Raw genomic sequence first — 25,548 nt, 5'->3', positions numbered from 1 at the left:
TCTCTCACAGCTAAACACTACAATTTCTGCCTCTTACTCCATGTCATTTGCATCATGCTCAGGTGAAATATCAGGGAGATGTTTTTAATATCCTGTAATCTGTATTTTTGGAGCATGGTGGATATATGGCATTCTGATGAGAAAAACAAGGAGCATCATACAGTTCTCTCACCTGTACTTAGGTTAATATCATGACACCTGGGCATGCTAATCATTATGCATCTTTGCTAAGAGATTTCAGAGAGGACTTTTTACTTTTCCTTGTTACTATAATGTCAAAGAAGACTTTCTGGCCTGCGTTCAGCAGTTCTGTATCTCAGGATCTCACTAAGGGGAGGAGTGAGATCAGTTTCAGAAAAGCCACAGAGAGGAACAGTTGTAGCCTTAGACTGTTTTCCTGTGAGCACTGGAAACACTCTGTAGCTAGTCAGTATTTAATGTACATATTCAAGTAGCCTTTTCAGCCTTATCTGAAGAAATCACAGCACTCATTTTTAACACTTTCCATTATAGACAGAATAGTGCACTTAGTGAGAGACTGTAGGTATTTGGGATGTAGGACACAAGTTCCTTGTAGCCAGAAAAAAAAACCATTGCCACTGCTGCCTGGAATTCTAGCCTGAGGCTTGACAGGGCAGATTATTTGTATCCCCCGTAGAAAGGTTTGTCAATCTCTGGTTTTTAAAAGTTTAACAAGACTGTTTCCAGAGGGCTTATACTTTGCTCTTTCTTAGTTTTTATTCAGCACACCTGTTTCTACTATAATGTAAGCACAGATGAAACTTTTTTCGTAGTGTAAAGTCCAGTTAATGTATTTAATGTCATCCTTTATTTTAGCCATGATTTCAGTGTACTGATAAGTAATTTCTGTAAAAGTTCCCTTTGAAGTAGAACATAAAAGCTCATTGTTACAGAAAACCTTTTTCAGGGCCTTGCTTGTGTTCCTGTGATAAGTCAGATGGAATTTTTACATCAGTTTTGGCAGCATAAAAGCAGCAGTAAGGAAGAACAGTGTGCAGAGACCACTTGTGCATGAAGCATGGTTACTCCATCTCACTTCCTTAATCTCTGACTTTCTTCACATTGTGGGAATTAGGGGTCTGTGAGAGGAAGTGAGAAAAATGCAGCAAATGACAAGTCTGATCACTTATCCCAGGTTTGGGTTAGAATGAAACAGTTTGAATAGTGGGGACTGGTAATGGAGGGGGCAGGGGTAAAGCCTCAAGAATGCTTGCCTGTCTGCTCATGGGGCATTTGTTTGCTATAACCTCACTTGAGTGGTAGTTGTTAACAGCTGCCCTGTTTTTTTCAGGCAGAATATGTGCAAGTTTGTTGCTTTCGATATGTTAAATTCCTTTGAGAACTGTGATTGGTTTGTTTTTAAAGCAATTACTATTATTATAACAGTGTTGTTTTTTTTTTTCCTTTTTGCCATTTTAAATGCTTCTTTCCCTGTCAAATTTAGAAAGAAAACTGGTGTGGGTTTTCCCAATGCAAAACATGGTGAAAGAAATCTCTTGGGGTTTTTTTCTTCCTCTTAGAGGGCTGACAGATAAGATTTTGCTATGACAATGACTGTGTTTGTGTCAGCGGCAGTCATGAAAGTCAGCACTGTAGAAGTGTTGTCAGCTACACAGAGGTCACTTCTTTGCCCCGGAGCATGTTCTAGTATAGTTATCCTGTACATTAGGTTAAAAAGATTATGCCTTATTCGGCTTATAGAAGTAAATACAACTTAAGCAACAAATAGCTTTGTAGTGAATGCTCAAGCTTTGTCTGCAGAAAAATACTTCTGAGGCATCCCAAGTAGGAAATGTTGGTTGTATACATCTAAACAGTATTTTCTGTGTATTGTTTCTGTATTGTTTTTAAAATGTCTGTTAAATAGCAAGATCAGAAAAAAAACTAGAAAGCAACTTAGGTGTTTTTGTAGGAATAAAATGAAGTCTATCCTTAAAGGCAGAAAGACGATTGGCAGGAAAAAAGGCAGTGTTCTATTCCCTCTAATCCAGAAAAATGTCTCTGACACCAGCCGTCTTTGCAGCTTTTTCTAACTTTTTTGTAATAACAATGAAAACCGGAAAACATACTGCAGTAACCTTTCTAATTTTAAGTCAGTTTCTTCTTGGTTAGTTTCCAGAATTGCTGTGATGTTCAGGAGTTGCAGCCTCTTCTGTTCCTGTTATCTGTGCTACTGTTCTTCCCAGGGCTTAATCCTCGTATTAGAAAAAGCGGTGAAATGAAATGAAATATGTTTGGAAGGAATTAGTTACATTTATAAATGACATAAACATAAATTAGCGTCTTCCTCCATGTTAAGTGTTCTTTCATTACAATTTATGCCTTGTTCCTCAATATGACTGGATTTTTTTAAAACTCTTATGGCATTGAGTAGAAAGTTTATAAGGATGTCGCTAACAAACTGAATGAACTGCAGAGGTTCCTGGGTTATTTTTCCATGAGCTTAGTTTCCCAGAAGAAATGGCATTCCCGTTTTGAGATCACAACATAATGCCTTTGATAGTATGGCCCTGAAAAAGGGATAGAAGTGGAAAAAAATTTGCTTTCATCTTGCCAGATAATAATACAAGTATGACATGGCAGTCATCTCTTAAATAAATGACACACCTAGTCCTGAATGCCAGTGTCAAATTCTACCTGGATGTAGGTTGACTCCTTGGAACTCAACTGGTATTTGATAATTTAAATGCCACTGCTTACCCTCATGTGAAAATAGGAAGCAAATAGTTCAGTTCAGATATTTTTAATGCAAAATTAATAAGAATTTTAGCCTCCTGGGGAAAGAATTAGTGCTGCATATTTTTACACTATTGAATTGTAGAGATGTGGTTTGGAAAAGACTGCAGGAAGTTTCTGTTTCCAGCCCTATCCTCAGAGCAGGATCATCACCAAAATAGACCAGGTCAGCCCTGACTTTGTCTTTCTGATTCTTGAAAACCTTCTCAGGTACCTCAACATCTTTGAATAACCTTGTCCCAGTGCTATAAGATGTCCCTGTGAAGAATTTTTCCCTGACGTCCAGCCAGAACATACCAAGCCATAGTTTTTCTGTTGTTGGCCCTTATTTTGTCTGCTACTACCCGGAATAGTGTGTCAAATAAATGGATCTAATTCAACTATTTGACATTTATGTTTATGTTTGGTTTTTTTTTTTGGGGGGGTGTGGGGGTGGGGATAAGGTGTGAGAGTGGGTTGTTATTGTTTGTTGTTTTTTTTTTTCTGGACAAAACTGTATACCAGTTTGTCTCCTGTTGTTTTTAGCAAGTCTAAAGACTATAAACCAGAGTTTAAATACATGTATATATTTTTGATACATCTTGAATTGAATGTGTCTCTGTGTTTGGGCTGCTATTCTTAAGCATACAGAATGATTTTAGTCTTGATGTTGGTCTGTGAATCAGAAGACTGTATTATATGCATTTTTTTTCATTTACATAACTCATAAACTCTTAGTGGCACATCCTTTTATATCAGGGATTAGTCTATCCCTGTCAAAGGCTAAAATATTTTGTATTTTCAAAAATATAACTTTCTTGGTTGATTTCAACAACGCCATTTATTGTATGAACTGGCAGGAGGTTTTCAGTTTCCCTGTTTGTAAGTTTTGTTCTGTAGGAGTACCTAGAGATTCAGGACAGTATTATAGTTTATTGTTCTATCTTACATAAAAATTCTAAAGAAACAGACACTTTTTAACTGGGTGAGATGTGTTTCTGCAGTAAGCTTTTCTTTAGAGAGGTGATATGGTTAAAAGTACTTCTTTCTCTCTCATTTCATCAGCCATCTGTATGCAGTCATACTTTGCTGTTGAGAGTGATGGCAAGGTTTTAATTCTAATTGGCTCAGCTAGAAAACTGAACTAAAAATATGTTCAGAGTGCATAGAAAGGGAAATGGATTCAGTAGGGCATCCATAATGGGGTTGTGGTTCTCGTCACGTGTTAGAGAAATCTTTGTAGACAAAAGAAGTCTAGTTGAAAAAATTTTAGACTAATGAGAATTCAAATAAGATGTGCAGAAATTTTGTTTTTTTACAATTATGCCCCATTTAGACTAGGAGAAAAAATGTTCATGGTAAAAAAAAAAAAACCTCATGTGAAGAAAACACACTTCAGAGAGATTGGAACAAGATCATCTTTGAGGCTCTTTCAGAACAAGATATTCTCTGATTCTGTGAAAACAAGTGCAATTTTTTGTGGTGGTTGCTTGGATATCTGTTGTCTAATACAGCTTCTGAAGGACTTTGAGTGAAGTGATTCATGGCTCCTGTAAAACTGGAAGTGTGCTCTCCCTGGGACATGTCTGAAGAAGATCTTGGGTTGCTTTCTCACTCCTCAATTCATATCAATGTCCCCCAGTTTGGTATTCCTTTTCAGGTCTTGTTATTCCCCTATCTCCTCTCTCCTAGTGGAGTTCAGGAAGAAGAGGGAGAAAACAAATCTGACTTCAGGCAGCCCACAGGATAGATATGCTTTCCACGTTCAGGCCTTTACGTGACATCCTTCTCACCTTGATCAGGTATTCAGATGATCTTACTAGTTGACACTGAGGAGGCTATGACAGAGGACTTCAGTACAGTAGGCCCATATGGGTTTAGTTTTATGTACACAACTGCTCCAGTTTGTTGTTCTTCTATTTTTTCAGTGTCAGTCCCCCCCCCCCAAAAAAAAAAAAAAAAAAAAAAAGCAAAAAAGAAAAAAAAAATCAAAAAAGTTAAGTAATATAAGATTGTTCTGGCCAAATTCCTGTTTTAAAATCTGTAATTTCTGCTGTTCCAAATGGCTCAATTTTTGTAACACTTGGATCTTCACTTAAAAAGAACAGTATGTTACGTAAATAAAAGAAGGAACAGTCCATGATTTATACTGGTAGTATTTCAGCTTTTAGAATATCTTTATGAGATGGTGCAGTAGTACTTTCTTCCTTCTGTTCCTGCTGACTTTTTTTCCTTATTTTCCTTTGTGAAATAAGGTCTGGGATAGTTGCACTGTTTTTCTATGTATTAAGAATGATATCAGTAAGTGATGTAACCAAACCTTCTTGTGGAATATGAAGAAGTGGTCTGTATGTGGACATGATGAGTGAACAACAAAAATTGAAGGTTTTGTGTTTACCCATGAGTGGAATTTAATTTTTTTAATGGAAATTAACATCTATTTAGTCCTTAATGGAAATTGTAATGGATTATTTTGGAAGGAGGTGAGGAATGTGAAAAATTCATAGTCTCTTAATTATATACTTCTGAAGTTTTGGAATGAAATGGGAATTCAAAAGTAGGTGGGAATATTATGACTATATATGAGTATTTAGTTAGTTCTGGCAGGTAGCATAGTTAGTAGAATTAATAAAACATGTGATTTACCGCCAGAAGTTCGTGTTTGTGTGGTTCTGGGAGTACGGTACTCCCATAAGAGTAGTATACCCTTAATTTACTGTAAAAGTTAAAGAACATTAATTAGATGATGCTTACATGGGTCGGTTTTATTCCAGCTATTGAGACGTAAGTGTGGGACTTGATGGAGCAGGATATTCTTGTTGGAGTTCTGTATTTCAGAAGTCTGATACCAGACTTGAAGTAGTATGAATACTTTTTTTTTTTTTTTTTTTTTTTCCCCCCGGTATCTTCTGAGATACCTTACTGACTTGTAGGGCTGGTTAAATAAGTTTATTTTATTACATGTGCTTATATAAACAGATTTATTAATACGCTTTATACAAGAGTTTCTGTTTGCATATATATATATATCTATCTATCTACCTATATATATATATATATATATATATATACACATATATATACATAACAGTTACCATGCTTGTTTTTCCAACATCATTAATGCTTTTGACCTATAATTACTAAAGATATAAATGAAAATCTTAAAATAAAGTGTATTACTAAAAGACAGGGTAAATAAAGATATTTGGAGGTTCTGTTAAGAAGCTGTTCTTGCATTGAGTGTTTATAATCATGATTGATACAGTTATTTCTGCTACTTCATTATTTCAATATTGTAATGGTGTCTGATTTGCCTATAAGTGTTAGCCCAAGATGCAAAAGGGAATTAAGCATTGTGCAATTATAAAAATACTCTGTGCAAGGTGAAGCACGGTAGTTTTGATTATCAAAAATCATTTGTGTTGACCTCTCTTCTGAAGCTGAAGTGCATCGATAACCTTACACCACTTGAGCGGGGATTGAAGATCTGCGTGTAGCTTCTAAAATTGCTACCCTTTGCAGAGTTTCAGATTTCATCGTGGTAGCCGGGATGTGGGCTGAGTGCCATTACAGTTTGCTGTGTTAGGGATTTACTGGTGCTATTGGGTAGCTCTGATGAACACTGTGGGTACCGCATTGTGCAAAATTACTGTCTTGCGTTTCTCTGGGGTGAAAGATGACTTCAGTTATTAACATAATTAGACAGATTTAAATTTAATTTTTTTTAATTGAAATGCTTTCTGTAAGTATGCAATTCAGACTTTCTTAGCTAGTGGTTATGGAACTGACTTTATTTCAGAACCAGAGATCAGGTGTCATGTCTACCACACCAACTTTTATGACAGACTTTGGTCTCTGCTTGTTCTGATCAAAAAATAAGTTCTGCAATTGAGTCTGCCTTTTGAAAATAGTTCTATTTCTAATTTCTAAAATTTGCTGCCCAATAATACTTTAACTGAGGTGTTTCTTAATAGGCTGGAGAGGGGAGAAGAAACAGTTTTGTTTTGTTTTCTTTGTGGGGATCAGAGCACTGCTAATGTGATTGGATGCCATAGTGATAAGTACTATAAATATCCAAATGTATGAGCCAACAACTGGAAATAAATTTGTAAACACTGAATTCTTTCCATTATCAAAGGCAGCAATTGAAACATTTTCTGCTCTCCCACCTCTTGCTCTGTACTTTTAATTGTGCACATCACAGAAGACAAAAAGGGCATAAAAAACTCTGTCTTCAAGTATCCTGGGGAGCAGAGAGAAGTGATCACTAAACCCATTGGAGAAAAATATAATTCAGATTGTTTGTGTTCAAGCTTGTTAGTTGTCTGTAAACAGTGAACCACTCTTCTGCTTAAATAAAGTCTAAAACTGGGTAGCAGTACAGGTAGTAGCACTTAAAATATCTGCAGTTTTTATGTCATGTGATATGCATATGATAGCATGATGGGCTATGTTCAGTAGTGCTGGAGATTCCATGGGTACCCAGGGAGGCATGTTGGCAGTGAACCAGCATCCCTGTTCAGGTGCTAGGTAAATTTTGCTGTTGGGAATTGAGCTGCCAGATTTATTTCTAAAATTATAGCAATCAAATCCCAAACTGCGCCAAGAAAGGACAACTTCTTTTTTTGTCTGTGTGTGTATAGCATCTTCTTTTTGTTTTGAATGCTTTAGCTTGTTTTGTCTTAAATGACTACAGAAATCATCTCAAATATGCAAGTTGGAGTTGCGTTAGAGCTCTATTATCTACAATAGATCCAGTCTTTTAATCTGAGACTGCTGATATAATTTATAGCGAGTGTATTTTCATTCCAGGGAGGATGAATTCAGTGGACCAAATGGTCCCTGACATATATACGATTTGGCAGAGGAACTTCTGGTCTTTCAGGGTGAGAAACATTCTGTTAAAGCATTTTTCATAATTAATTACTTATTTTTTTTTACTTTTATGATTTAGTTGAATTTATTGCTTTCATTTAATTAGTGTGCTAATCATGAAATTTTCCAAGTCATTGTGATGTCAGGGCACTAAACTCTTTTGGCATAGGAAGTGGAGGAAGAAACAACTTCAGAAATTGATTGCCAGTGAAAGAATGGGGAAGTTCTAAGCTGCTGCTAATTTTACAAAGCTAAATCTCTTCAGTAGGAAAAGCTGTGATAAAAGACTCTACTGGTCATTATGTGTTTCTCTCCTGATTCACTATCAGTTTATTTAAGCATTGGTTATGGTTAAAATCAGATCTTTCAGCCAGTCTTGTCAAAGGGTACAAATGGCCTTTAATTTTCAGGATACTTCTAAAAAATGTGACATACAGATTCATTTTAATAGTATAGAACTGTCTTTATGTTACAGACAGACTAGCAGTGAAAACATGCTCTTAAGAATTAATGCATGCATGAAGTTTGAGGTTTTTTTCCTCCAGCCTTTAAAATTATCCTTCATGGCTTCTTTGTGGATGGACATATAAGGAAGTAATAGTTCCCTTCTGGAGTGGAGGCTTGTTTTTTACAGTACAGAAATCCTCCAAAGAGTGTGAGATTCGGTTCTAAATACACCCTCAGAATTAACGCTCCTAATTTCACCTTTGTAACATTTACCTTTGCTCAAACTGTCCTCTAAAAAACACCTAAAATTAAGTCCTCAGAGTGTGTCAAGATTGGGGGTCCTGGAGGAAAAGTTGTTTATGGGCAGTACAGAACTGTGAATCTCTCTCCTTTGTTTTCTGCTGTAAGTAAATTCTGTATTAGAACTGGAACAACTTCTGTTACTAGTAGTTATAGTACCATGGCTCCAGAGGCATGCCTGAAAAATAGGATGTTAAAACCTGAAGTCAAAAGAGTGAAAGCCAAATGGTGCACGAAAGCAAAGGGTTTTCCACATCTGTTTATTATATTGTTATCAATTTTGTGCAATGGAATATTTTCTTGTTGCCACTGTTGCTTTAAAAAATATTTCTGTTAGTAATAGGAATCTTGCTATAGGAAAATGCTGGGAGTTCCAGGTGGGTCTTGCACTCATTTCCCATAAGTTTATTACTACTTTGTTGTGCTTGAATTTGTGAAATTTAAAAATGTAACCAGGGTAGCCAGTACCGCTGAGTGTAAAGAGCAGTGGGAGGAAGCAGGTAAAGTTTAATTGTTGTCTAATTGTTGTAAGAGTTTGTCTCCTTCACTTGGAAAATAGAATAATGATACTTAATTTTTGAAGTATAAAATGTGACTTCTTCTGTAGGATATAGAGCTGTGCTAAAATCCAATTTAAAGTTAATCCTCTGTGACCTGATCTGAGTTCCAGATGGTGACCTACATGTGGAGTAGGCTGTTAATTTGTTATCAAAGCCCTGATGTGTCTAAGAAACTTTAAGGGAAGGTGAGATTAGTGTATGGTAAATGAAGGGTAGAGTAGCAAAGCTAGGAATATAAAGGTTAGGAAACAGAGTGCTAAAGCTGCTTCTCAACCATTGTATTTTACTTGTTTCTGTATTTACTTTACTGGGTTTTACTAACATTTTTTTAATTTTTCCCCTCCAGTTTCTTATTTAATTTTCCCCAATTTCTTGTTGGAGTTTTCCCCAAATCTTAGTAAGTAATTAAGTAGACTGCTAGGTCTGTGACAGACCTACTCCAGTTGAATATTAGCTACTGTTAACATATTACCATCTCTTTTACCATTTGGGGTTCAGCATCTGAAGGAGAGAGACTTCCCCAGTGAGTTAAGTTACTCTTGAGGTAACCGTTGAACTTTTAGGGTTGCTGGGGATGATTTCTGGCCCTTGGAAGGGATTACTGCTCGATACAGGCATTCCCAAAGTGTATTAAGTAAATTGCTTGTGGCCCATGAAGTGCTTCCAAGAGGTGCACAGCAGCAGCAGTGCTGCAGCAAGGCAGGCTGGCTGTGCTTGGCGACCTGGGCTGACCTTGGTCCGCAGCAGGAGGAAGGAGTCAGACAGGGACAGTCCTGCTATGAAGCAGTGAAGGCCAACAAGCAGTATCCTCCTGCTTCACTGAACCCATGGCAGCCTCGCTGCTGTAGCTGCCCACAACACCTGCTTCTGCCCGTTAAAGGACTTCTTTTTCCATCTGAGTGAAGTACATGTGTTCTAATTGTACAGAAGTCTGTGTGATACTTGGGAGAGTTGCCAATTAAAGGGCTGTCAGATACTGGAACAGGCTGCCCAGGGAAGTGGTTGAATTGCCATCCCTGGAGGTTTTCAAAAGATAACATGTAGATCTTGTGGTGCTTGAGGCCATGGCTTTAGTGTGGGACTTGGTGGTGCTCAGTTAATAGTTGGACTTAATGATCTTGAAGGTTTTTTCCAACCTACAGTATTCTCTTCTATGATTATGGGTTCAGGCTGGGGCTCCCAAAGTGAGAATACAGAGGTAAGCTAGGAGGATGGCTACTGTGCAAGGCTCAGCTGAGGGAGATCAGTGGAGGAAATGCAGCTGAAGTGTGAGATTGGGAGAAAGAATGAAGGTGTGTTCTCTCTTCCCCACTTGTGTGGCCTGGCATAAAACTGAAGGGTGTTGGTCCTGTTTAGAGCTATTCCTGGTGGGCTGTGAACCAAGAGACCCACTGCTCTGTGGTGAGGACAACAGGTACCAGTTGAATCTAAATATTTTGGTATTTAATTAATTTTAATTATTTCAATAGAAAGTCTTAGTAGAAAGAGGGATTAAACTGTCATTAGTGGCTAATTATCTTAAAAACATAAACAGAAACTCCAGTCTCATTGAAAGTGGGATTAAACCTTCTAAAGTTACTCAACATTAAATTGAGGACTCTGTTTCTACATGTAGTTATGAAGAAAATGTGAGGTATTGATACATACCTTGGTCAACCACAGAGTTTTAAATCTCTGGATTGATAGTGCTCTCTGGGACCCCTCAGGTTTTGCTCTGATCCTTGTGTTAGAGAGCATCTCTTAACACTCCTCATATGAGTTTGTCTTCACTTGCACATCCTTTGCCCTTGACATCTTAGGTGAGGTAGTTTTGCTGCTGAAAGGTATCAGCCTAGCTAATTTGGGAACGTTGTTGTAGGGGATGGTATCAGAGGCAAGTTAGAGAGTTGGGATAATACAAGTAAGTTGCTTGTGGAGACTGCGAAAGCACAACTTGCACCTGTCATGGTATAGGAAAGGGTAGGTATGTACCTGGTACTGGGTGTTCTCTTGCAGAGAACGAAAACACCTAGAATTATCCCTCTCTGGAGGGCAGGGGTGGATTTCTGTTCTGATGGGCTAAGTAACTCTAGTTTTTTTGAGTCATTCCTAGCTGGGGATGAAAAAATAATGCCAGCAAGAGGTGGTATCTAATGGCTGTTGAAGTAGATAGTATTTGTGGCATGGGTATCTTGCAGATACAGAAAAGAAGGAGAACAGATATGTTGTGGCATCCACAGTATTTTTTCCCCTTTAGCCATTACTTTTAAAGAAGGTCCTAGGGGGATATTTGATTTCTTCATGTCTTCACTGTTAAGTGCTTGTTGTTGGAAAATGCAATTGGAAGCTGTAAATGGCCTTCATGAAAGGGCAAATGCAAGTTAAGATCTAGACTTATAAAAAATGAGACAACTAACTACAAAAGATACTCCCTGTAGCAGTATAGATTTTCACTCATGCTTCTGTTTCAACGAAATCAAGTTGCCTGTTTACGTGACTGCTGTTCTGGAATATTGCTTTATCCTCTTATCTGGGGGGGTGAAAATAGAACCTGTTAATCTAAAAATTGTTCTACTTAGTTATATAACTGTTTCTTAAAAATAGCTCGTAGATGGTTGGAGAAGATAGATGCTGTGGGATTCAAATTTCGTTTGGTTTTTGCTCTTTTGCATAGAGCATGCATAATATTTTTTGCTATTTTGTAGTGGCAAGCTGCATGTAACTCACGTGTACTCACATGTGGTTTATTTAAAGTGTTGTCCCACTCAATGGCAGCCTGTGAACATCCTGTAGCACAGCTCTCTCTCTCTCTCAGGTGCTATACATGTATGGCAGCAAAATAGCACCAAAGCTGAAGCTGAATGTAGAGAGGCACAACAAGAGAACGTATTGAGGATGGGATGTTTCTTTGTGTGTGTTACTTACTGCTGGGAAAGTTTAACTTTTTGGAAATGGTTGTTCAGAGCATCCTTTATTCTGTTGTATTTCTAGAAATCGCTATTATATTTGACTGAGTTTGTGATATTCTTGGTTGAAGAGGCAAAGTGCATAAATCAAAAGGTTTATTGTACTCTGGTAAAACAAGTTAATTCTTTTAAGACAATTATATCTTAACATGCTCAGTTTTCTCATCTAAAGAGATTTTTATGTAAGTTAGATTAGCCTTTCTCTTTACAGATTAATTTAGCAGATGGCCATTGCAAGCTTGGACCAATAGCAGTCATAAGTAACTTGTTTTCAGTGACTGATATGGAGTAAAAATTTGCTCTTGGGCTTACCTGCTGTTTGCTTTAGACTGTCTGCTCAGATAAAATCTGTGAAATATTTTCTGCTTCAGTTAAATATCCCATGGTATTGTATTTGTCACTTGTTCTTTTGATTAATCTGTACTTTCACATTTCTGTACCATTGGCATCTGGAATAATTGAGTAGAGTAGGGAAAACAATAATAGAATCCTGCAGTAATTGACTTTGCTGTAATTTATTTTTCTCTGCTGAATAATCTTTTCCTGTAAAACAAATTTTGCCTGCTGCTTTTTGAAATGTGTGCCTGTTTATCAGATCTGCCCTTGTTGCACAGGACCAATGCCTCCCTTCATTTTGTAGTGGCAGTATCTCACCTCTGTACAACTGCTACTTTCCTTTACAGTCCCCTATTATATCATATTCTGAATCTGGGTTTCATTTAAGTGAACTAAGTTGACCCAGATCTGGCTCAAGAGTAGAAGTAACTAAATTTTTTCATAGATGCTTCTTTTTTGGAGTTGTGGATTCCCCATCTGAGTATTATTAGCCTAGATAATACTGGGTAAATTGGCACTTCACAGAAATATTAATAGGCAGTACTCTTTTTTGTGTCCTGAAATACCAGTTATGCTAGATCCCTTGGGCAGGACAGATATACCTGGTGTGTATCTGGTATGTTGGGGGCTTAGGGGTTTTCTTTTTACTCTCTGCATATATATACCTAATGAGTGTTAAGACCTCAGGTTTACTATACCACTCACATGCACTTGCCTTCTGTTTGTTTGTGGAGTTTTTATTTGCTCTCCCCTATCAAAAACTGTGGCACTGCCTTGGTGCAGTCTCTCTGAAGTCAGCTTTCACAAAACACAAACTGATGTTAGAAGTTTTTGTTAAGTTTCATTTGTTGAAATGAAAAATATAAAATTTTATTATTTAAGTCTTATAATTGGTACTGCCAAACAGCTAGCTTAAATAAGTTTATTTTAAAGCAGAATGTGGATCATTTTATCCAGTATTTTCCTGCACAAAAAAAATCGAAACCCAAACCAGCTATATAAGTCAGAGGAATGTGTATTAACTTTTAATGAGGAGTGTTTTGGATGACAGGTCATTCTATCAAATGTATTTTAATATCAGTTAGTACTGAGAACTTTGACCTCAAATCTGACTGCAGTGGCACATAGGAGTAAACTAACACTTTCTACAGAGCTTGTCTCCTGTGAAGTGTTTTTTTAACTGATCATGTAGGATCAGAAAAGTAAATGTTATATTGCTGTGTGCTTCATTTTGGTAGTGATTTTGTTTTGATCACCCCTGTGAAATTCTTTGGGAAGATGCTCAGATTGCCTCTTGTCATCTAAATTAAGTGATGGAATTAAGAACTTTGGCTCTTGAAATGGGATGTGGAATACAGAGATTGATTTGTAGTGCTAAAGTGAGATCATATGAAGGTGTGGCCCACTGTGTGACTTCATTGTCTGTTTTCGCTGCTGGAATATTAAGAACTTTGCTAATGCGGTTTTTGCCAGGTCTGCTATCTCAGGTGTGGTGGGAACCCAATGTTAAGGTACAGGGATGACCTCTCAAGCATGGGACAACACTCTTTAAATAAATCAAAGCTGGTGAGTGTTGGCTCTGCCCTGATGAGACTTCATCAGAGAGCGGATTTGTGAAAGAGTATTTCAGTACCAGAAATACTACAACTTAATACAGAGTAGTAGCTTCTATAAGGCACGTTCCTTGTCAGTACTGTTTTCTAGGCAAAATACTGTGTTTTCAGGTAAATCTAAGTGAAGCAAGGCAACCTTTTACATGGCAAGCTGAAAACAGGATGTGAATAATGCAAAAATAGGGAAATGCAAGTTATTTTCTTTGAGTAAATATTTTTCATTTGCTCAGTGAGGAAGTATAATTTTTTCTTGTTCAGTGACAGTTTTTGTTAAGCTTTAATAAATTTTAGAACATACTTGTTTCTCACTGCCCTTTTTTTGAATTATTTGCAAATTGAGACTGTTGTCCTCATTACTTACTCTGAGTATGATTGTTGCTACCCTATCACCTCTCTGTGAAATAAGGGAGAAGGTGTGTTTGCCTGAAGAGCGTGGAAAAGAATGAGAAGTCACAAGAGGGGGAAAAGCAAATTCATTAACCATAGAGGAGAAGAATAAGGAAGATGGATGCCAAATGGCCAGGTCTTAATAAATTAGATGGGATATATCTGTTCAAGTATGTTCATATGTACATAGCATTCCCTTTGTTTGTAAGGATGTCTAAGAAGCTATTTGCCATTTGCTGGAACTCAGTGTTACCTCTGCATTTCTTTCCTTGCATAAGTGTGGATGCCATCCTGGTACTTATGAGTGCAGCTTTTACTCTTTCCAGCATAGCTTTCTGCTCTACTTACTAAAAATCCTCTAAAATTGCCTTGTAGTATTTTCTGATATCTTTACATTGTAGGAGGCCTGTGAGGCTGTCATACCATTTATTCCTTCTTCCACCTGTCTGTAATAACATTGCTCAGGGATAGTAGCTTTACCAGTATTTCATCTGAAACAAAATCCTAAAAGCAACAAAATTGCTTCAGTTTTTGAAAATCCCATCTCACCTTCAACCTTCTAAGTTCACATTCATATTATTCAGCACTGTGCTGTTCAAATTATTTGTGAATTACATAGCTTTTAAATTCCTTCACCTTTTAAAACTAGCAAGTTTTTAGGTACAACTTGCATTCCGTTGGTATGAAACACAGTAGATTACAGAAAATCCCATACAATTAATGTGAAACAAAGTAGAACTGACTTGGAGTTTGCAACCCACATCTTATGTAAAAGAATTCTGATTGATACTGGCAGTACAGTGATGGTGATGGTGGAAGGCAGTGAACTTCCTTCTTTTTTCCAATTGACATTAATTGGACTTGCTTCTAAACACCACGTGACTGTTTCTGCTTTGAAGGCATAGATGTTTTACTGGCAGTAAGTATTTTAGCATTTAATATTATTTAAAATTAACTTTAGTTAATTTAGGGTTTTTTTTGTTAGTTATTCTTTTATATTAGTTCCTTGCTGTTCAAGCACAGAACTTTATAAACAGATAATGTTTAGGAATTCTTTCTCATACAAAACTTGTTAAGTGTCAGAACAGTTCCCTGCTTTGTCTGCAGTGCTTCCTTTTCTGCCTCAGCTTTCTGTGATGCATGTTCTTGTTTATTCTTTGGAAGAGAGTTATTTGCAGAGATTCCTTCCTTCATTCACCTCATATTTCGACATAGTAAACTTGAAGTAATATGAAAAAGGCTTGTAAAAAGAATGATGAAGAATTGTAGATAGTACAAAAAAAAACACCAAAACCCAACAAACCAACCAACCCCAAACCATTCCTCTGAGTGCTGCTGCGCCCTGGAAAGGCATGCTTTTGCTTCCAGAGGGTGATGAGTCAGTCTGCTTAGGACTTTTTACAAGAACTGGCCTCCTGCTTGGCCACTTTGAAATGTCTCATATGGCTCATCTGATTATCTCTGTTGCATTAAGGCATGTCCAGTTTGTGAGTAGGTAGCTGGGTAGGAATGCACGTGTAGTGTCAATACTACTGTCACGGCACATCATCCCAATGTCTTTGTCTTTCAGACAACTCCCAGGAGAGTTAGACACTTTTCTTGTTGAAAATAGCTATTTTGGAGATTATGGGAAGCACTCACGTGCTTGCATGGTAGATGGAAGACCCGTGGTTCCTTCAGTCCTATGCTGGATGTGGGATTTATTTGGAGCCTGTTGCTGAGGACCATGCAGTTAAGAGGTACAGAACAGTTCAGAGGAACTGAGGTCTTATAATGAATACCAGAGCTGTAGTTCACTAAACTGCAGCCAGAATCAAGACCTTCAATTTGTATAATGGAGGCTTGTCTTCCCCTGTTTATCTTCTGCTCAGTTAGTATAGAATAAGAATAATTCAGTTTATTTTCCTGGATTGGGGTAAACTATGTCAGTGTTTTGGGAGGTGGGTGGGAAGGGAGGACAGGAAGTGAAAGTCAGCTGTTTTTAGTAGTAGTGTTTTTCTCCATGATCAGGGCATTCTAATTATACCCTGGATAAAATACCAAAGTCCTTCACACAAGGAAGATTCACTGCTTTTCAGTGGCATTAGATACACATGCATCCCATAAACACCTGTATCAAATACATTTTGATTAATATTGAGTAACTGCATTAGTTGATTACTCTGCTATTGTTTGATAATATCTTATCTGGAATAGTGAAAAATTTGTCAGAGGTGTATCTTACATGGGAGTTCCCATAGCGCTGGTATCATTTTGCAGCTTAAGAAGTTGTTGAGGGTTACAGTGCACCTTCTCTGACTCGTGTGTTTTGACTGACTTTTGGGCAACAGATAAGGATTTTAAGTAGCTTCATGAGGGTGGTGTGTCTGGCCTGAGAAATTACTTCAGAGGTTTTTCTTCCAGTAATTAAAAAAGCATAGCACAGGAAAATGCAAATGAGTAGGAGGTGTTAATGAACTTTATATTGAAGAGTTTCTTTCTTCTACCCCTCTTTCAGAAGAAAGGGCCTGCTGTGCTCTCTCTTTGTGATTAATTTTTTATTAAGACCAAAATTGGTTCTGTTACATCATTTTCTATGCCAGATAAGCAGTAATTAAATATTTCAGAACTGTAACACAAGATGGCAAGAAAGCCATATGAAATGTTCATTTTTTTTTTATTCCATCTGCTGTTATTATGTGGTAGAAGTCTTGTAATGTGTTTTTAAAATAGCGTTCTTTCAATTCTCTTATTTATGTGGCTTTGGAAGTTCTGGATCAGATATTAAAATGTCATGCCTATTAGAAAAGTACTCCAGGGAGTTTTCTTATGGGACCAAGGAAAAGTTACTAGGATAATTGAGAAGAAAAAATTGTCATATAATCTTATTTCTGCTGAAAGGAAAACCGGTAGCAAGCATCTAGCTACTTTTTTATCCTCATGTCTCTTTTGGCTTTCATTAAAGAGAGCAGTTTTAAGCTTTGAAAGATTCTGGAGACACACAAGCCATGTTTGAGAGTGTTTGTAATCTTCAAATAAATACCAGATCCAAGAAGTAAACCCCAAGTAATCCCAAGGAGAGAGCACTTTCAGTTCTGAACTGGCATTTGCGTACCCCCACCTGTCTGCGAGGGAAAAACCTGCTGCTTGGATAACGTAGTCTTTGGCAGGATTTGGCCAGATGGAGCTTATTCCTGTGTCTACAGAAGAAATAATGTCTCTTAAGTTTCATGATGCTGTCTGTATTCTCTCCTATTTTCAATGAAATCTACGAATTTCCTGCTTTTTGTGTTGTGAGATGTTTCCAAAGGCAGACTGGTTCTCTTTCCAGCTGAGCCTGCAGGCAAGGCAGACTTGAGCAATATGCTCTAAGAAAAAGTGTGAATTTTCTCATATGTTTCAGTGAGCGTTAATGGGAAGACTAATTAGGACAACTTGAAGCCAAAACTGTGTTTCTCTTTGAGACAAATTATTGGAGACATCCATCAGCGGTACTTGGATATAAATGGCATTCCAAGTTCAAATCTGCCTGAAGAGTTTAGAATTGGAAGTGAAGCAAAGAAGTTTAAATCTTAACTCAAAATTAATTAATTTTAATTTAATTAAATTTAGAAGAAGGAAAAATAAACCACAGAATAATTTAGAAGAATTTAGTTAAATTAGAATAATTTAATTTAATTTAATTTAGAAGAAGGAAAAATAAATCACATATTAATAAGTCATTTAATCTAATAAATGAAGGTGATAATATATTTTTAATTATTATTGGTTTTAATTTTAGTTTGAAAACCATGTATGGGTAACATTAAGTCAGTATTTTATATGGAAGATGCTATATTAAATACTATTATATATTTTTTACTCTATTAAGTTTTACAGATAGGTGTATACAGGATTTATTTTACTTTTCTCTTGCAGATGTAACATTTCCACTTCTAGAAATCTACATAACCTAAAACATAGGTCAGTTATTTTTGAATCCTAATACACTCTTATTTTCTTTGGATATAAAAAGGCCTGGGACAGCGGCCTTTGCTGGACTGACTTTGTGCTGTGTCAGATTCAGCTTCTAGGTAAGGTTTAGTACAAAGGTTAGTTTTCTTGAATGTTACAAAGCCAGCAGCCTCAAGCTAAGGAGTTACCTGTACAAGAGGAGATGCATTTCTTTCTTCTGTGCATTTCCATCCCTGCTTTCCCTGAGAGTCTTTTCCTGAAGAAAAACACTGTGAGAAAAGTAACTAGAAATAAGTACCAAGAAAAGCTGCCAATGAAAACAATTGGTCACCACCAGCTGACTGTTGCCTCAGCAAGCAGCCCCCCGAACCAGTCTTCTTCCTAGTTTTATTGCTGAGCGTGGTGCCATAGGATACAGAATATCCATTTGGTCAGTTGTGGTCAGCTTTTCCAGCTGTGTCCCCTCCCAGCTCCTTGTGCACCACCAGCCTCTTCACTGGTGGGGTGAGAAGCAGGAAAGGCCTCGACTATGTGTAAGGACTGCTTAGCAGGCACTAAAATATCCCTACATCACCAACACAGTCTCCAGAACAAATCCAAAACGCAGCCCCATACCAGGTACTGTGGAAGAAATTAAATCTTTCCCAGCCAAACACAGCACAGGAAGCATACTTGGAAATTGGTGAGATCCAGAATGGATGAATAACTCTGTCCAAGTGACCATTATTAAACTGAATTGTCTACCGCACTGCCATTTTTACAAAGTGCAGTTATTGAATTGTTCTGCCTTCAAAAAAATGAGAAGAGGGGTGATGGAAGAGGAACCAGTCTTGGGGCTCCTGAGCACCTCTACTGTTTGTGGTAAAGAAGCTCCCTATTATATGTGGAGTGGGGAAGAAATCCATTCTGCCACCTTAAAGCTGGCAATGGTTTCTTTGGCTCACAGGCTGGGAATTTTATCTAAAGCTGCTGTTGCCAATGTTTAGTGCACTTTTCTTTTTGTAATCATGACACCTGAGTAAAATAAACTTGAAAATCTCCCACTTTAATTAGTTTCCATTCTCATGGTTTAGAGTGATCTAGAAGGCCCTATTTTGTCAAGAAACCTCTTTCCTTCTATTTTTGCATTTCACCTTGAATTTGATATTTTGTCCTATCTGAACTAATGTTAATGAGCTCTGCGTTACACTTATTTACGTGATAAATTTCTCTTCACAGATCATTCAACTTCAAGTGGTACATCATCATTTAAGCCCAGCCGATCACTGGTTTCTATTCCCACTGCCCATGTGATGCTGTCTAGTGGCAGCTCTTCACTTTCCAAACACAGAGAAGCTTTCAAGTCTGATGGCTCAAAATGGAGTACAAGCTTTGTACGGTCAGGAGGAGGCAGAAATCAGGGAGCCCTGGACAGCTCTCTTGACATGAAAGATGCAAGACCCGTAAGAAAATGGTCCTCCTTGTCTAAACTCAGCTCACCAAATAATTTCAGCCAAGATGGAAGTAGTCATTCAGTGGAATACAGGGCTGGTACAGACAAAGCTGTGCCACCTCAATTAAGGATAAATGGGCCAAGTTGTTTGTGTGACAGCATGGAGTTGCTAAAAATTGAGGACAAAGAAATGGGGAAAAAACGATCTTCTCTACTGGACTGCAAATACAAATTTGAAACGTGCAGCAAAGACGACTTTGTTTCAGATTCCCCAAGTAGGAGACATGCCTTAGACTTGACCTACAGTGCCTTACCTGAAAGCAAACCTACGGCGGGCGGCTGCGAAGCTTTTGGCCAGAGATACGCGACACTGGGACAGCAGGCTGTGAGCGGAGCTCCCATACAGCCGGCAGTGAGGACTCAGATGTGGCTCAAGGAGCAGCTACGGGCAAACCCCCTGGACTGCAGGCCTGCTGAGGAGCCCTGCAGTGTGCCTGCATGGCACATGCAGCAGCTTGAAGACTTTAGAGCAGCAGGTGACCAGCCTATGCAGGTAAGGCCAGAGCTTGGTGTTTGCTGCCATCATGTGGCATCCTGTGTTATACCTGAGGAATAACAGGCAGTTTTAAATGGAACAGGAAAGGGAGCAGGTCCTCCTAACCAGGTGATGGTTTTTTTAAGCTTTGGTTGGGGCTGTTGCTGCTTGTTTCTCAATATTAATTGTTTGTTGGGTTTTCTTTTATTTCTGCTGTCTGCTTACACTTTACTCTGATTCACTGTGCCTGCCTGCATGAACTAACATTTTCACGTGAAGCTGGGCACAGGAAGAGATTTACCAAATAGCCTTTTTAGTAGTTTTAGTGTAACTGTATAGTGGGGGAAATGTGAAAGTATTTTTATCTGAATGGGATTACAAAGAGGCTGCATTTATGCATTCAGCAAAATAAGAATGACTTTTGTGTAGTGCAAGGGTGAATGAATATTAAATCTCCTTATGCCTAGCACTTAAAAATGGAATTCAGTTTGATATTACTGCTTATTTTTTAACTAATAAAAATCAACTAACAGTGGTCAACAAATCTGGTTTATTTAAATAAGATGGTATGTGTGGTTGAGGCGTCATACTTGAAATATTTTTATATCGACGTTATCAAGCACATAGTGCTTAAGAGGTAGGTAACCCTTTCTAACATTGCAATTCACAGTCTTTGTTTCCAGCTCTTCCCCTAATGGGGAAATACAGTTTGTGAAGGATGGCAGTATTTAAAATCTACATGTTCACGTTTACAGGTGTAGTAAGTTTGGCTTGGCTTGACACAAAAATCCCAGTTTACAATATATAAATTTCTCTGAAAGGCATTTTAGGATTAGACGAGGATATTATCTCAGCAGAGATAATCTAGCAGTATGTTCAGATTTCCTGTTTTCTTCAGACTGAAGTACCTTAAGTAATTTACAAAGAATTATGCTCAAGTTTTGTTGTTCCTTCTGTTGTATATTGATGGAAAGAATGACAAGTTTAGAGATTCTTAACATCCAATTTTGCTCTTAATGGTGATCTGCTTTTGGTTTTTGGTGGTGTTTTGAGGTTTTGTTGTGTTGGGTTTTTATGGGGTTGTTTTTTTTTTTTTTTTAACTGAAGAAAATCGAAGCAAATTAATATGGTCAAATGAATAGTAATCTCTAAGGGTTTGTCTAAAAACCTGCCATTGTTGCAGGTAGCCACCTTTATTGCTGCAGAAGCCCTCATCTTTCCCTGAGCACTTCAAAGAGTCTGATGCTGATAAATTCCCCAGGTAGGGAGCTGAGGCTGATGAGATCCTCTCAGAACTGAACTGACAGAGATGGGCTCAGTGCTGAGGCTGGGTCCAGGGTACTGTCAGCTGGACTCTGGGCAGTTGGCACCTGCTGGTGGCATTGAGGAGCACATGAAGGGTTTGGGAAGCGACAGCAGGGTACCATCAGGGAGTTTGGTCTATCCATTCATTCAGGTCTTCCCAAACATTTGAGATATGTAGCTGGCTGCAGCCACCAGTGGTGCTGCCTGTGAGGTTTATGATCAGATTACTGTGCCTGGTTGTTCTCTTCTTGGATTTAAATGTACAGAATGACAGAATATTAAGGGTTGGAAGGGACCCTAAAGATAATCTAGTACAAACACCCTCTGCCATGGGCAGGGACACCTCCCAGTAGACCAGGTGGCTCAAAGCCTTATCCAGCCTGGCCTTGGACATTGCCAGGGTTGATGCATCCACAACTTTGCTGAGCAACCTGTTTCTGTGTCTTACCACTCTCACAGTAAAGAATTTCTTCCTAATATTCTGCCTTAAATTTCCCCTTTTTCAGTTTATACCCATTACTCCATATCCTATCACTACAGTTTCTGTGAAGGAACTCCAGTAGGCCCCCTTCAGATAGTGGATGATTGCTATGAGGTTTCCACTCAGCCTTCTCTTCTCCAGGCTGAAGAGCCCTGCCTTCCTCAGCCTGTTTTTGTAGGGGAAGTGCTTCAGTCCTCTTACCAATTTTGTGGCCTCCTTTGGACTTGCTCCAACAGTTCCACATTGTTCTTTATGCTGGGGATACCAGACCTGTATGCAGTACTCCAGATGGTGTCTCACAAGTTTTATTTACTTATTTACTTCATTTAGGCATAGGTCTCTTCATCATCTTATATGTGCCTTTAAAACACTTTGTTTAGGATAGGTGTTTTAGAAATTTATTTTTGTTTAGATCAAAAGAACTCCCAGCTTTTGTCCTTCATGTATCAGAAGTCCTTTCTCCCTCTGATCTTGTTCAAATGCAGTATGAAGGCAAATTTAAATGTTTGAAACAGATGAAGCCCTGTATGTGTTATTACAGTTACTCAAAAACTTTCATCCATGCAGGCATTGCTACTGAGCTGTGTTTGAGGGATAGAGCCAGCAGGGGGAACACAAGCATTATTTATCTTTGACTTTGATTTACAAGCAGTGCTGCACCTTTTAAGGTTTTTGAGATTTGACATTTTGTCTAAAACTGCCTTTTGTTTTGTTTAGGGATATTTGTTTGTTTGTTTGTTTGTTTTGTTTTTTTCCACCTTTAACTTTTACATCTTTTTGGAGGAAATTCCTGATGGCCTTAGCAAGCACTTCCATCAGCATGATCTGGAAACATATTGCTGGGCCTTGAAGTGGGATCTGTTTTAAAGCATGTGCAAGAGCAGTGAGCCTTTGGGCTCTTAGAGCCATCCCCTGCTGTCCCTCGCTGCCCTACTGTCTTTCTGACAGAGGTTACACCTGTAAGGAGGAGAGATGCCAGAAGCAATGAAGAAAAGAGAATGATTCTTCCTGTCTTGACACCTGTTTTTTAAAAGAAACCTCAGCATAGTTCTGGTGCGGCCTTTTTTCAGAGATCACATGTACCTGGGAACTGCTATTTTATTATTTCTGACAAACCAAGAAATCCCAAATGGAATATATATCTAAGAGACAGAGTAGAAGGCATAAGAGGAAGCTGATAATTTATAAAAAGGGCAAAACCCACAGCTCTATATAATTTTTTTATTATTCTTTTCCTTTTAGTGAGGATTACTTTTGCTTTTTTGCTTTTAATACATATATATCCTGATGGAAATGTAGTGGTTTTTCTAGGACTGAAAAAAATCAGTTTATTATTGTTTTTCCTTAAAACTACTATTGCCATGAACAGAGAATACAACAAACTTTGCTTTTAACTGTTAATCTCGAGCAGCTTTGTGCATCTTTAAGATAGCTGAACTCTGTAGCCTCCCCTTCTGCCAGCCTATCTCTAATGAAGTAAGAATAGACAGCAACAATTTCCTGAGTTGATTTTGAGGACTGATGGTTCAGGAACAGCTGTTGGACTTAATAATGCACACTACAAATAAGTTTCTATGTCCTCACAGACTAATATAGGCAGTTGACCATAGAAAACATGAATTCAGAGTTGATTTTTCAAGCTTTCTATTTGTTTATTCTAAAGACTAACAGAAAGTATAATGTAACACCCCTCAAAAGCTGTTCTAAGGTTAATTACTTTCAAGCTTAAGATTCTCTGCTTCCTTAGTAGTCTGAAGTTGACTGAACTCCGTGTTTTTTCTTAGAACTTTGCTCCCCAAATTGTAATGCCTATCATGTGGCTTTTCCATTCCAGTTGTAAACCATGGGTTGTAAATAAAATTTCCTGTGCATTGTAAGGGAAGCTCAGAGTGTTGGATAGAAGACCTACAGCTACACTGTGATTGTCCTTCGGGATGTGGTCAGTTTTGCAACTGCAGAAAATGTGCTGTGGAACAACAGAATGCCTCTTAGAGAAGGTGCATCCTTCAGCTGTGGGTGTGATGTTTGTACATTTCAGAAATAAATCTGCAAGGAGAATCTGGTCTTTGGTTATTGTGTAACATCATGGAGTTGCATCTGAAAATTCATTTCTTTAGCTAATGTGAGTTATTTAATGTGTGCTTTTTGAAAAAAAACATTCTCCTATGTATTTCCTAGGAACTGATTTTAGCAGTTCTTCAGTTTATGGAGTTCAGTTTATGCACTGAAACAAAGAAATATTGCTTTAATGAAAACAGTTTCCATGCAGAATTTATATTTTACTACGCACTTAATTTTTTAATTGTTTTCAATATACAGCTGATCTTTGAATAAGGAAATGTGTGATAAGGACTATATTAAGAGAAAAATACGCTTATAACACACCACAGCATTTCCCTTTTACTGAACTTGGAGGCCATAAAATCTAAATTAAAAGGCTCTATGTTTTCAAGCAATGGCATTTCTTAAGGTCTGATCCTATTATATATCCTATTTTCTGAATGCATGTAGGTACATGCTGTGTGCTAGTCCAAAAATTTGATTTAAAATGAAATAATGCATTTAAAATTGTTGGAGATCATATAATAATAAGGAAAGCTTCAGAAGATTGCATATCTACATATCAACTTTTTACAGTGTTATAAATATCACAGTGTACAGACCATATGTATGGTTTCTTCATGGTGTGCTAAATTGTGTCAGAATATTGCAGAGATAATAAGTGGAAATCACTTAAGTGCATATTTTCCCTTTAATGTACCAGGTTTAGTTGGTTTTTTTAAAAGAGGAAAACACTGGCTTGATCATACCATGTATATAAAAGTTGCTGGAAATTAAGTTTTAATGCAATGAGAAGTTTAGAGTTATTAGAACAATTTTCATTGCAAAGCAGAAAAGGAAGAAAGCAAACTGCATGCATATCTAAACATCGGTAAACAAAGCTGTAAAACTTTAATTGAAAGAAAAGCCATAACATTTGTCAGATGACATTGTTGCCACAGAAAATTTTATTCTTAAATGTCAATTCAAAGCTAGGGTTTTTTTACAATCCTGTCAGATCAGAAAATTAAAATTATTAATATCAACATTTTTCCTAGATCACATTTTGATGAAATGTTTCAGGAATAGAAAACTTCTTAACATGAGAGATTATCACTTTTAGCTAGCAGAGTGAACTCCTTTACTGTGAGCCATAACAAAGCTTTTATGGTCTGTTCCTTCTGCTGTGAAGTTGGTAGCCCAGCAAATGGGATTTCATTCATTATAAGGTGCTTGTAGGTTCAGTCTGGAGTGCTAGCAAATGATCGGAAACCAAACTTGGACTGTGCTTGATTGCAAAAAGAGCCTTGGCATTGGTTAGCTGCTAACTTTGCCAGCTTTATATGTCATCTCTGGAAAATGCATGTTTCAGTTTCAGCAGCGTATTTCAGCATTTGTTGAGGATTCTGTCATGTTCATTGCTGGCTGAGAGGAGGCTACTGGGATTGTTTCTGGGGATTGTTTCTCCACACTCTGACGGCAAAGTTTCTCACAGACTTCCTTGGTATGTAATTTTTGATCTGGAAATACATGCTTGTTGTTGGCAGCAGGCACATCTTCCTCAATTTATTAAAAAGGAATATGTGATTTTATTGTTTTGTCAGGGGCAACTGGTGCCACAGT

General features: G+C 37.7%; 1 protein-coding gene across 5 annotated transcripts in view; it reads left to right on the top strand.

Moving 5' to 3' along the window:
* The window catches only part of CEP85L (centrosomal protein 85 like), a 133,426-nt gene that overhangs the window by 50,935 nt on the left and 56,943 nt on the right, over positions 1-25,548 (top strand). For all 5 annotated transcript variants that reach the window (XM_068184350.1, XM_068184352.1, XM_068184349.1 and 2 more), the window contains exon 3: positions 19,351-20,117. In XM_068184350.1, the coding sequence (XP_068040451.1) occupies positions 19,351-20,117 (767 nt within the window). The remainder of the gene's footprint in view (positions 1-19,350; positions 20,118-25,548) is intronic.

This window comes from Anomalospiza imberbis, chromosome 3, assembly GCF_031753505.1.
Source record: "Anomalospiza imberbis isolate Cuckoo-Finch-1a 21T00152 chromosome 3, ASM3175350v1, whole genome shotgun sequence".
In the NCBI taxonomy this organism is placed as follows: Eukaryota; Metazoa; Chordata; class Aves; order Passeriformes; family Viduidae; genus Anomalospiza; species Anomalospiza imberbis.
The sequence above is the reverse complement of the archived record's forward strand: the minus strand, read 5'-3'. Positions and strand labels throughout refer to the sequence as shown.